Source organism: Stegostoma tigrinum, chromosome 1 (genome assembly GCF_030684315.1).
Source record: "Stegostoma tigrinum isolate sSteTig4 chromosome 1, sSteTig4.hap1, whole genome shotgun sequence".
In the NCBI taxonomy this organism is placed as follows: domain Eukaryota; kingdom Metazoa; phylum Chordata; class Chondrichthyes; order Orectolobiformes; family Stegostomatidae; genus Stegostoma; species Stegostoma tigrinum.
The window spans coordinates 92,760,453-92,773,726 of record NC_081354.1 but is presented as its reverse complement, the minus strand read 5'-3'; the positions used below and the strand labels follow the sequence as shown (position 1 = coordinate 92,773,726).

The window sequence follows — 13,274 nt, the reverse complement described above, 5'->3', positions numbered from 1 at the left end:
TTACTGATAATTAAGGGTAAAGTGATAAGGTGGTAATTGGCTGGTTGGATTTATCTTTCTTTTTGTAGGCAGCACATGCATAAGCAGCTTTCTTCATTGCTGGGTAGATGTCCATGTTGTAGTTATATTCGAATAGCTTGGTGAGGGATACAGGAAATGCTCCAGTACAGATCTTCAGTACTATTGTCAGAATGTTGCTGGGACACATAGTCTTTACAGTATACAGTGCCTTCAGTTGTGTCTCAGTATGCAACAGAGTGAACCGAACTGGCTGAACACTGATATCAGCAATACTAGGGGCATCTAGAAAATGTTAAGATAGATTATCCACTCAGCTTTGCTGCTGAAGCTTACTGCAAAATATTCAGCTTGATCGTTTGCACTGATGTGCCAGGCTGCCCAGCATTGAAAACATCTGTCTTCATTTCCCAGTGAGTTGCTTAATTGCCCACAACTATTGATGGTTCAACGTGGTAAGATTGGCGATCTTGTCTGTTGGTTGTAGAATTGCTTAGCACTACCTGTCACTTACTGCTTCTGCTGCTGTGCACGTTGGTAGTCCTGTGTTGTTGGTGACTTCAGAAGAAATACAAACCAGGAGATATAAAAAGAGTTGCTAATTTTCTGTTACCTTTTTTAAACCATAAGACTGAATATTATCACCAAGGAGAGAATGCAAACTTTGCACAAGCAAAACAAGATTATTACTACAAGCAGATCAGAAAAGCATAGAATTGAAGTGCTTTCATTTCATGGAATGCTGACTGGAAGCATACTGAAGGCATACGAAATGATAGCTCTCTAAGTATTGCCTAAGGTAATGTATTGCTTTAAATCAGTGCAAATGTGACTTTTATTTCAACCAAATGTTTGTTAGTGATTTTTTAAAATGATGTGCGTATCAAAATAAGCCCTGATTTTTATTAATTGAGTTACGTTTGGGCTTTTTCTTTCTTCAGGTGCAAAATAGTAAAAAAAAGGGATCCTACTGAGAGATTGGGTAGTTAGTTTCATTGGACGATATCCTCACCTTCAACTGACAACAAATTATTAATTAATTTCTGCATAGAAGACACCTATTGAATGTTTTGTGAATGTACAAAAGTAATCTTGATTGAACAAATACGTTGTCTTTAGAGATATTCCGCAGCTTAACAGTCATAGAATGTTTTTATTTGTGAGTCTTTAAAAAAAAAGTTGTTGGGCTCAGTCCCTATTGCAACTTTTCCTCAAAACCGGATAAGCAGAAAAAACAGAAAAGAGTTGCACAAACTAAAATGCAGTCACAAAATTAGATTCACTTTTTTTTATTGCAAAGCACCAGAGAAATGAGACAGAATTTAACTGCAGCACAAAACTTAGCTTTAACCTTTCAGATCCTGCTTTTCTGCTGCAGATTGCAGCGTGACATCAAATTATTTACTACATTAATAATGTTCAAAGTGTATCATAAATCAACAATATCAATATAACAGAAATGGAGGAGGAGCAAGGTAGTAACAAGAACTGTCAGAATATCTCCTGCATAACACCATATTCTTTTTAAACATAAAGCCAACTTGGAAAACTTAATTTGCTCCAATTAATGTCATATTACAAAGCTGCTACAACCAGTACTAAAAGCTGTGAATGTATATACACAAAAGGTGGCTGAGTGGGAGGGAGAAAGGAAAAATTCACAACAACTTGCCTCAGAATGCAGAGAAATGAAAATGTAACAAAAAAATTCCATCATGGTATGAGTTAATATGCAGAGAACAAAAAACAATTATTTTATTTATAGCAAACTGTACAGTGATGATTAAATCATGTTTGTTATTTTATAAACAGAAGTGGATGGATGTTCAATATATTTAGTCATGTTCAACAGAGCTACTTGTTTCGTGACTCATAGTAAGTAAATGATGATAAATTGTTCTCCACTTTGCTATCAACACCCAAGTCACAGCACAATAGTTCATGATTATTACTACAAGCAGATCAGAAAAGCATAGAATTGAAGTGCTTTCATTTCATGGAATGCTGACTGGAAGCATACTGAAGGCATACGAAATGATAGTTCTCTAAGTATTGCCTAAGGTAATGTATTGCTTTAAATCAGAAGAATATTTGAGATTTTTAACATCAGAGTCGACTGGATATATTTCAGGATATGACTGCTTTGTTTTTAATTAGAAAGTTATCTATGTAAATAATTTTTTGCTGTAATAGAGCCATTTTTGATTAGAATTATACTGTTTACATTTCTTTGCCAAGATGGTGTGTATTGTTCTTATTAAATTAGGTACTTGGGAACAGGTTAAGTAATGTAGCTGTATTTTAAAATATATATAATATCACTGGCAATTCTTATTTCTTGAAAGTGCTTTTGGGAAATTGTACTCAATGTCTGTGAATATTAAATCCGATCTGTAATTCTTGGTGTCACTTAAAACTGCAAGAATAGTGTTGCATTTCCCTGAGTACTCTTTCAGTCAGCATTTTATCCCCACCTTGGAAAATAAAATTGTTCCTCCTCAGACACTCAGATTTATGTTAGACCACAAAACATTTTGGCCAGAACAATTTATATATTTTTGTAAAAACTGTGAACTCATTGATGCTTCAACTACTTACAGCAGATGCACTTACCAAACGTGGGCTTTCTTTGATTCATTGTAAGTCGGTATGGGCAGAGGGCGTTGCTTAGTAATAAATGCTAGAAACTCTATTATGGTTATGTGGATTTGTGTATAAATAACAACACATTTGCAATGAGGATATTTTGTGTGTAAACATACAACATTTTAATCAAAGTCAACACATTTTTTAAGTTAATACTGACAATTCACAGGTTTGAAAAAGGCAATTACTCAACTAAAATGTACATCTGTTTTTGATTTAAGCATGAAATTCACACCATATCCAGAAGAAAACAAAATCATCACACCAAATTTTTATCATGTGCATACTGACTTTTTGTATGGCCTTGTATCTGATAATAGAAAATATTAAATTTTACACCACATTTTTATATGCATGAAAAGCCAATGCGCTCCTCTTGTCAAATCTACTTTGCAGAAAATTTCAACATTATTGCCCCTCTCTCCCCTCATCAAATCAAATGTTATTTATACCTCTAGATATAAAAGGCACAGTTTCATAGATTGCATTCATTCGGTTTCTAGGAGTATGCTCATGTGTAGTATCAGATAATGCCAATATTTAAACCATCTCATAAAGAAAGGCATAAACTAACAAAATGTCCCATCAAGACACCAAAGGAGTTTGAAAATAGTGTTTCAATCCGGGTGCTCTTGCTTGATGCAAATACTTAAATCAAAATAAGTCCTGAATACTTTGCACATGTTCAAATTTCATGTCAAATATATGTGGAATTATTATGGTTAGGCTTCTGTTATTTGTGAGTGGTGCTCATTATGTATACTGTGTGCAATGAAAGACTAAGTTGCATAAGTAAATTAATCCAATCAATCTGGGTGACTTGCATTTCTGGGAATATGAAGCTAAGTATTATAGGACGGTCACAATCTAACTGAGTTGGTTACCTTCATATTTGCAGTTAAGAAAACAAAATGCTACAGTTATCATCATTAAAGAAACTTTCTTTGCATTTAGTGAATTTTTTTTGTAACGTGCAATAAAAATACTTATGTATATATTTGCAAGTTATGAGAACATCCATTAACAACAAGTACTTACTGTATCTACACAGCAGCACGCTAGGAGCAGCTTTGTATCTCACTATTGAATAGAAATTTGAACATTGAATACAAACATCTTTAATTATAATTGACTGTTCAAATAGCTGACCTTGTATTGTATTTACACCACAGCTGTCCACTGTTTAACACCGCTTTCACCATGAATACGTAGAATTATATCAGATCATTCATGTGCCAAGTACTATAAGAAATATTTCAATTAATGACTTAAACATCATGGAAAGGATGCAGTAAAACAGTGAAAGACAGCAGGAACCAGATCAACAAAGGGTGCAACAGTATTTATTGAATAATTGACCAATATTTAAGCTGCAACAACTTTAAATAACTCTATGCATATTATGAAAAGCATTTTCTACCAAAAGCTGTATCTTGTCCAAAGTTTACCAAAGCAACATCAAGTTTCACCTTGCATGCCACTTTGTAGTTCATCCCTTTGAACTGTATATTATTGTTTCTCTTTAAATAATGATATTTTGTGATTAAGCAGAATTTGTCCATATTTGTTTGGTGCATCTCAGAGAATAACTGATCTTTTGATACTTCACTGTAATTAATGGCGAAGATCATTCAACACTTCCAGTGCCCTGCAATATACTTTAAGCAATTCTGCACAACCTTGCAACTTATTCTCTTGTAGCCCAAAGAACAAAACCTCTGACAAAAGTACATATTGCATGTAACAGTCTTGATTTTTAGCTAGTCAAAGCTGCATTTCTGGTTGGTAAAACTCCATTGCAATTAACACCACTAAACATTTAAGTCAACTGATTAAACTATACCAACCACAACAATGTGCTGTAGTTCTGTTTTAGGGTGGTCATGAACTTGATAACGCTACACTTTTGTTAAAGCAATAACATGCAGTTTACTGACGTTCGCCTAGCATGTCTTATCAGATATGAAAAACAGAAGAGTTTTCCAACATTACTGTTTTCCTGAGCAAATTAGTTTTTAAACATCCCAGACTAATATAACAGTAAAACGGGATTTCTAGGCTGTTATGTTGGACAACTTGTCACAAAAGTAAAGAATCATCCATTCAAACACGAATTTGAATCATTTTGTTTCTTGTGCAACAGCAGTTTTCAATCTACAATCCAGCATTGAAGTGCTTTCTTTTATGTGAATCAATTGACAGTTTTACCTGGGACTGGAATAGTATTGGCTTTCACAGTAGAACCCTAGAGCATCATCCTATAGCAGGTTTTCGCCGGGGTCTTGTTTGGGCCTTTGACTCATGTTCATATAGCAGTGGCTTCTTGTTTTATATCATGGTTGTGTATGTGTTTAAGTTCACAAAGCGATGCTCCTCATTAATATATCAATTGCTTCTTCTATATGTCCTGCAAAACTCTCCATGTGATTGTTATTTTTGTCCATAATCTTGTCAACTCCAATAATGTAATGGGGTTGTAGATGATAGCGTTCTTGTTACTATTTAATGAAGCCAAACACTGCAGATTGTTTAAAAAAAATCAGTTTGGTACAGTGTTATCATGGCTTCTAGCCAGGTTTATGAATTTCATCAAAGTCTTGCAACAAGAATAAAAATGTACATTTTGTGTCTCCAACCTTGGTTAGACTTGTTTCATCAATGTCTCCAAAAGGCTTGTAAGATGCCTGAACTGAAGTCGTTTAAATAGATACATCAGCCTGCCTGAAATTGCAGTAGTTCAAGTAAATGTTAACAGGAACATCCCCAATTGAATGTATTCTGAGTGTAATACATTTTCAAAATTCTACATTGACCCATCATCAAATCAAGCATTAGTTTCCGAGTGAAAATGTCACAAAACACATTGCAATCCATACTCTGGAAGTTGAAATCATGCTTCAAACAATGAGACAGTCACATTACATAAAGATACTTAATACTGTACTACCCCTGTGCTCTTTTAACTATGTTTTCCCCTAGTAAATACATTTGCTATTTTTTAAAGTAGAAAAGTGTGTGTGTGTGTGTTTGTGTGTATCTTCAAGGTTTTGGGTACGTTGGGGGTAAGGTTCAGGATACAGCATGCATGTAATTGGCAAGTCAGAATGACTTTTATAATTTAACAGGACTGTCAAGCAGCCCATGGTCAAATGCCAGATGTGGAATCAGAAACAGCAGACATTAAGATATCTCTTTGGTAGCCCCCTTTATGGGGTATCCTGCAAAATGTTTTAATTCTTTTTATATATTTATATATCTAATGTGTTGCCTTTTGAAATATCATGCTGAGGCTTTTCACAGGTAGACTTCTCTCCTCGTAAGTTGAGAAACAGAAGATGGCTTGAAATCTGATGTTTGTGTCAGGGGTATATCTTCAGGATTGCCTTCCTCATTTTTAGCATAACTAGCAGTGTTGAAGTTCTCGTATGATGAAGTCAGCCTCTTGTTGAGAAGGTTTCGATTGCGATCACCTATAATCTGAGGGGCACCATTGGCAAGCTTCTCTTGACTGCCTCGATCTGCGACAGGCATGAATGTAGAAAGCTTGGGTGGGTTCTTTTTTCTTCTCTCTGGTGAGGTGCGCACTGGCATCCAACAGGAGTCGGAGTGGCCCAACTCATCACATTCACGTGTACATTTTCCTGTCAAAGCTACATCAGGCAAAGGTCTTGAATCTGTGGAAAAAGAATAAAATCCTGTTAATGGGTAATGCACATTTTCAGTGTATCAAATACAAAGCTGAGACATTCACATTACTCCTGCAGATTCTAGGTTCCCCTAGACTGCTTAGTTATTCGATCATACCAGGGCTGATCTGATTTGTGGCCTTAACTCCATATTTCTGCCTGCCCCCACACCAAATAAGCTCGATTCCGTTGTAAGTCCAAAATTTGTCCAACTCAGCCTTGGAAGTAGCGAATGACCCAGCCTCCACTGCTTTCTCAGACAAACATTCCAAAGATTAATAGACTCTCAGGAGCCAATATTTCTCCTCATTTCGATCTTTAAATGACAGACGCCTTATTTTGAAGCTGTGACCCCTTGTTCTAGACTATCTCTTGACGAGAAACATTCTTTCGGCATTTACATTGTCAAGCTCCCTTAAAACCTTATATCATAGAATTCCTATAGTGTGGAAACAGGCTCTTCAGCCCAACAAGTCCACACTGAACCACACAGCATCCTACCCAGGCCTGTACCCCTATAATCCACCTAATCTAAACATCCCTGGGCACTATGGGCAATTTAGGATGGCCAATCCACCTGGCCTGCACATCTTTGGACTGTGGAGGAAACCAGAGCACCCGGAGGAAACCCATACAGACACGGGGAGACTCGAGGCTGGACTCAAAGCCGGATTACTGGTGCTGTGAGGCAGCACTGTGACCGCTGAGCCATGTGTTTCAATAAATCACACTTCAACGTTGTAAACTCCAATGCGCATAGGCCCAATTTGTTCAACATTTCTTCACAAGACAACATTTCAGCCCAGGATCAATTTGGTGCAACTTATTTAAACTGAGTCCAATGCAACTATATCCCGTCTTAAGTACGGAGGCCAGAAACATTAAGGAATAATTTCTACTGAGCCTCACCAATGCCCTGGATAGATTTAGTACATCTTCCACATTCTTAAATGCCATTCCTTCTCCTGTCACCCCACCGTAACAAATATTAACAATTCAGTTATTTTCTTCATTGGTTGCTACAACTCCATGTTCACACCGTTTTGTGATTCACATACAAGGAAACTCAGATCCCTTTGTACTGCAGGATCTTGAGACGTCTCTCCATTTAAAACATATTCTCCTTTTCCATTCTTCCCATCAAAATTTTTCATGTTATATTCCATCTAACAGGTTTTGGCTGAGACACTTATCCTATGTACCCTTGCAAATGTTTTGTGTCCTCATAGTTAATTTCATCATGTGAAAAGATGTACATCATATTAGTTTGACATTTCTGGGTAGTGGTGCAATAAAATTATCTTGTTAGAGACTTCTTTCCCTTGCTATCTCTTTTCTTCATGCATACTCGTTCTATATCTCAACTTCTCTGAGGCTAAGTAATTCCTAACTGTGGTACTGATTCCATCAGTGATTAACAGAGCTCACTAATCTCATACAGTCACAGAATTATACACCACGAAAACAGACCATTCAGTCCAACTCATTTAACCAGGTTTACCAAACTGAACTAGTCCTATTTGCCTGCATTTGGCTCGAAACCCTCTAAACCTTTCCCATGTATCTGTCCCAATGTCTTAAATTTTATAACTCTACCTGCATCTACCACTTCCTCTGGCAGTTCATTCCACATACAAACCACGCTCTGTGAAAAAGTTGCCCCTCAGGCCTTTTTTTAAATCTTTATCCTCTCTTCATAAAATTATATACCCTAGTTCTGAACTCCCCTACCATTGGGGAAAAAAAAACTTTGCTATTCAACTTTCTATGCCCTTCAACTTTTTATAAACGTCTGCAAGGTCACCGCCCGCCAAATTTCTGTGCTCCAGCAGTCCCAGCCTACCCAGCCTCTCCTCATAACTCAATCCCTCCAGTCACGGTAATATCCTTGTTAATCTCATCTGCATCCTTTCCAATTTAATAAATCCTTCTTCTAGCAGGGTAACCAGAATTGTACACAGTACTCCAAAAGTGGCCATACCAACATCCTCTGCGACTACCAATATGATGTCTCAACTCTTATCCACAATGGTCTGAGCAATGAAGGCAAGAGTGCCAAATGCCTTCTTTACCATCTTGTCTTACTGTGATGCAACTTTCAAGGAAATATTCAGCTGAGCCCCTAGATTTCTCTCGCCAACACTTCCAGGGCCCTACCATTAACTGTGTAAGTCCTGCCCTTGTTCATCTTACCAAAATGCAACGCCTATCATTATCTAAATTAAACTCCATCTACCATTCCTTAGCCCATTGGCCCAGATTATGAAGATCCCTTTGTAATCTTAAATAACTTTATTCACTGTTGACTCTACCACCAATTTTGGTATTATTCACAAACTTACTAACAATGCTTCCTATATGTTCACCCAAATTGTTCACATAAATAGCAAACAACAGCGGACCCAGCACCAATCCCTGTGTAACCCTGCTGGTCACAGGCCTCCAGTTTGAAAAACAACCCTTCATCACCACCTTCTGTCTGTTACCATCATGCCAATTTTGTATCAAATTGGCAGGTTCTCCTTGATTCCAATGTTATCTGGCTTTATTAACCAGTCTACCACTTTATTAACCCTGTCAACGGCCTTCCTAAAGTCCATGTAGACGATATCTATAGCTTTGCCCTCATCTATCTTCTTGGTCACATCCTCAAAAATCTCAATCGGGTTTGTGAGAGACAATTTCTTACGCACAAAGCCATTCCTTCATAGGACACCATATACCAAGCATCCCTACCCTTAATTTTGTGCCCTTTCTACTGCTTAATTACACAATTGCTAGAACACTGCTCCCATGACAGCTCAAGTGAGTCCTTGCGACTAATATAACTTGCTTTCTCCCCTGTACTGATGTTCATGCCCCAATAATTGAAACCCGTTTCCTCCACATCTTTGAGCCATACTTTATTTTCCTGCCAATAGAAAAGGCATCATAAAATGAAATTTATTAGAAGTTAATGACTTCATGGTGTTAACTGTAACTTTTGGTTATGGTACAAAATAAATAATAATCTATACTTTGCATTTTGGGTTTCTGGCAGCATTTTTTTTTACTCCTTTCATGGGACGTGGGTGTTACTGGAAACATTTTTGTTATCCATCCCTAATTGTTTTCTCCAAGGCTGCCTTTCCAGCAGCATTGTGGTTATTCTGTTGTAGACACACCCACTGTGCTTTAGGAAAGGAGTTACAGGATTTAACTCAGTAGCAGCAAAAGCTTACTGATAAAGATTTGCAAGCAGTGGTGTTCACATCCATCTGCTAATCTTGCCCTTCTAGATGGTGGATGTTGTGCAGTTGGATGATGCTGCCAAAGCAGCCTTGGTGAGTGGCTGCAGTGCATCTCATAGAAGACACAATGTTATAGTGGTGGAAGAATATTTTAGGTAGTGAACATGGAGCCAAGCAAGCAAATTGTTTTGTCATGGATGGTGTTGAGCTTTTTGAGTGTTTCTGGAGTTGCACTCATCGAGGCAAGATTAGACTGTTCCATCACATTCTACTGTTTTGTGGACAACAGGAAGACCGATAGTGTAGATGATGGAAAGACCCAAAGCAGAATCCCTTGCCTCTGACCTACTGTTACAGCTGCAGCAAATACGCGGCCACTCTAGTTCAGTTTCTGGTCATATTGAACCTTCAGGATGTTGGAAGTATGGAATTTGGCAACATCAATACTACTGAATATCAACGGACTATGTCTGGATTCTCGTGTTGTGGAGGGATATCTCCTGGCACCTATGTGGCATGAATGTTACTTGCCATTGACCAGTCCAAGCCTGAATAATTTCCAGGTCAAACTGCATGTGGACACACATTGATTTAGCATTTGAGGAATCACAAATGAGAAGTCATCAGCAAACACTCCCATCTCTGAGTTTATAATGGAGTAAAGTCATTGATGAAGCACATGAAGGTGTTTGGATCTAGGACACTACCCTGAAGAGCTCTTGCTGAGACAGCCTGGAAATGCAGGTGCTGAAGATACAAAATAAAATTAGAAGTCGCGGGAAACAAATCCGAAACATGACTGTCTGTGTGGGGTTTGCACATTCTCCCCATGTCTGCGTGGGTTTCCGCTGGGTGCTCTGGTTTCCTCCCACAGTTCAAAGATGTGCAGGCTAGGTGGATTGGCCATGCTAAATTGCCCATAGTGTTCAGGGGTGAGTGGGTTACAGGGGGATGGGTTTGGGTGGGATTCTTCAAGGGGCATTGTGGACTTGTTGGGCCCAAGGGCCTGTTTCCACACTGTAGGGAATCTAATATAATCTAATCATAACTCTAGTTTTCTGTAGATAGGAGCAGGAGTAAGCCATGTGACCCTCTGAGTCTGCCCTGTCATTCATTATGATCGTGGTTGATCATCCAATTCAATGGCCTATTTCTGCTTTTAGCTTTGATCCCTTTAGCCCCAAATGCTACATCCAACTCCTTCTTGAAATCAAACAATGTTTTGCCTTCAATTGCCTCTGTGGCTACAAATTGCACAAGCTCACCACTCTGGCTGATGAGATTTCTCCTCACCTCAGAATGGTTTAGCCTGTATCCTTAATTTGTGACTCTTGGTTCCAGACTTCTCCGGCATCAGAAACATCCTTCCTATGTTTACCCTATCTAGAATTTTATCATTTTGTAGGTTTCTATGAGATCCACCCCCACCCCCACCGCCCCCCCCCCCCCCCCCCCACACATCTCGTCTTCTGAATTCCAGCAAGTATAATGTTAGTTTATTTAACGTCTCCTCATATGTCAGTCTTGCCATCCCAGGATAGTCTGGCAAACCTTCACTGCAATCCCTCCAGAATATCCTTCCTCAGATAAGGAGACCAGAACTGCACACAATATTCTAGGTGTGGTCTCATCATTACATCATCCCTGCTCCTGTATTTAAATCCTCTCGCGATGAAGACCGACATACAATTTGCCTTCATAACCACCTGCATACTTGCCTTCACTGAGCGGTATCTCAGGTCTCATTGCACATTTAATTGTGGATTTCGCTGCCTCTATTTATGGCCATTCAAATAATAATCTGCCTTCTTGTATGTGCCATCAAAATGGATAACCTCGCATTCATTCACATTTATCACGTACTTGCCCACTCACTCAGTTTGTTCAAATCACACTGCAGCATCTCTGCATTCTCCTCACAGCTCACTCTCCCACCCAGGTTTGTGTCATGTGCAATGCAGACTTCAGTGCAGCAGGAGGTTGAAATACTTCACTAGGACAGGGTATTTTCAGGTGATGACCACCACACTCTGTCTTGGAAGGTGCGAAGAGTGCTGGCCTGAGCAAGTCCATTCACACCTCTCCTTCTCCTCATTCCCCATCTGAATAACCATCAATCACAGTCACTTTCCTTAGCGTCACCTCATGCCTATCTCTCACTGTCACGCCCTTGTTCTTTCCTCTGCAGACGTTCCATGTTGCACACTCATAACTCTCTGCTTTCTCTGTTTGCAGAAGTCTGGATTCATGGGAGAAGCAAAAATTGAGGGATTGCCCTCTAGGGATCCCGTCCTCCACCAAGACTACCATGGAGGAGGCAGATATGGAGATTGACAGGTGTGGACTACTTATACATTAGAGATACAGAGATGGGGTCTCCCACATATCTGGTGACAGAACTGACATCTCACCGTCACACATCCATGATAATGACTAATGTCGATTTATTGTTACTGCAAACTGTAAGATACACACCAGCAGAATGATAGTCTTGAATCCCTATCCCATATCAGTTCTATTCCATGTCTGCAATCTCCTACAAGGTCTTTTAAGTGCTATGTAGGAGATGGAGTGGAAGGCGCTGAGGATTGCTCGGAAGAGGTTGCGCACTCTACCATGTGCACTGCACACTAATGCAGATACATCACCTCAGTGGGTCTCTAAGACAGTTAGCTAGATTTGTCACAATAAACCACAGGTCAGAAATGAGTCAGCGTTGGAGACAGGGACAGAACTGTAGAGAGCAGGGCACTCCAAGCACTATTCAGCTGCCTCTGATTCAAAGAATACGACTTTCTGAAGCAGTGATAGAAAACAGGAGAAGTTCTCTCAGCACTTCTAAAGACAGGGCACAGCATCAAAAAAATGGAAGAATCCATCTTGACCAATAATGTCATGTTGTCTTTGGACTTTTCCTTGATTTCCCTTGGTAGAAAGGCTTAGGCACCCACATACAAAATGAAGGAGGTAGGCACCCAATAACGTCTTTGCTCTGGTCAATAAGCACGACAATAAACATGACAGAGGAAAGCCTGACCGTAACCATTTACCAAAGTGGAGCAGTAAACTGTAGTTCAGCACAAAATGAACTGAGAAATGTGGATGATTCGTACAAAGCAAGACTGAGAAAGGTCACATGAAAGTGGGAGATAGTGAGAACTGCCGATGCTAAAGTCAGAGTTAGTGTGGAACTGGAGGAACACAGCAGGCCATGCAGCATCAGAGGAGCAGGAAAGTTGATGTTTCAGGTTGGGACCCTTCTTCAGACACTTCTGAAGAAAGATCCTGACATGAAACTGGGATTCTGTTCGGAGTGCCCTTACTTTTCTCCTTTGCACACTTCCATCAATGAGGACTACACATGCCGCCTCCTGCCCTGATGGCCAAGTCTGCTACATACAGATGCTGCGGGGAGCAGACTTTGACAGGTTAACCAGCGGCACCAGATCCCTGAGAATTTCCACCACAGACATCTCAACTGCCAGATTTGGGAACAAGCAGCCTGCATCAAGATCAGATGGAATAAAAAGGGGTAACATTGTGTAGACGCAAGAGAAAAAGGATCAACAGGACTTTTTTTTTGTTACACAAAGGTATATCTCTTAGGTGTTCATAACAATGTCACCAGGTTAATATTTTGAATATATGAAATGAAAGATAAACTTAATTTCAACTCGCCATAGTCCAATCATAT

General features: G+C 39.2%; 1 protein-coding gene across 2 annotated transcripts in view; it reads right to left on the bottom strand.

Moving 5' to 3' along the window:
• Nucleotides 1-1,324: 1,324 nt before the first annotated feature.
• pcdh7b (protocadherin 7b) overlaps nt 1,325-13,274 on the bottom strand; it is a 377,866-nt gene continuing 365,916 nt past the window's right edge. The window contains exon 3 of one of the 2 annotated variants that reach the window (XM_048547062.2): nt 1,325-6,338. In XM_048547062.2, coding sequence (XP_048403019.2) covers nt 5,959-6,338 — 380 coding nt within the window. In that variant the 3' untranslated portion in view covers nt 1,325-5,958. The remainder of the gene's footprint in view (nt 6,339-13,274) is intronic. The other variant, XM_048547072.2, reaches the window with a different exon arrangement.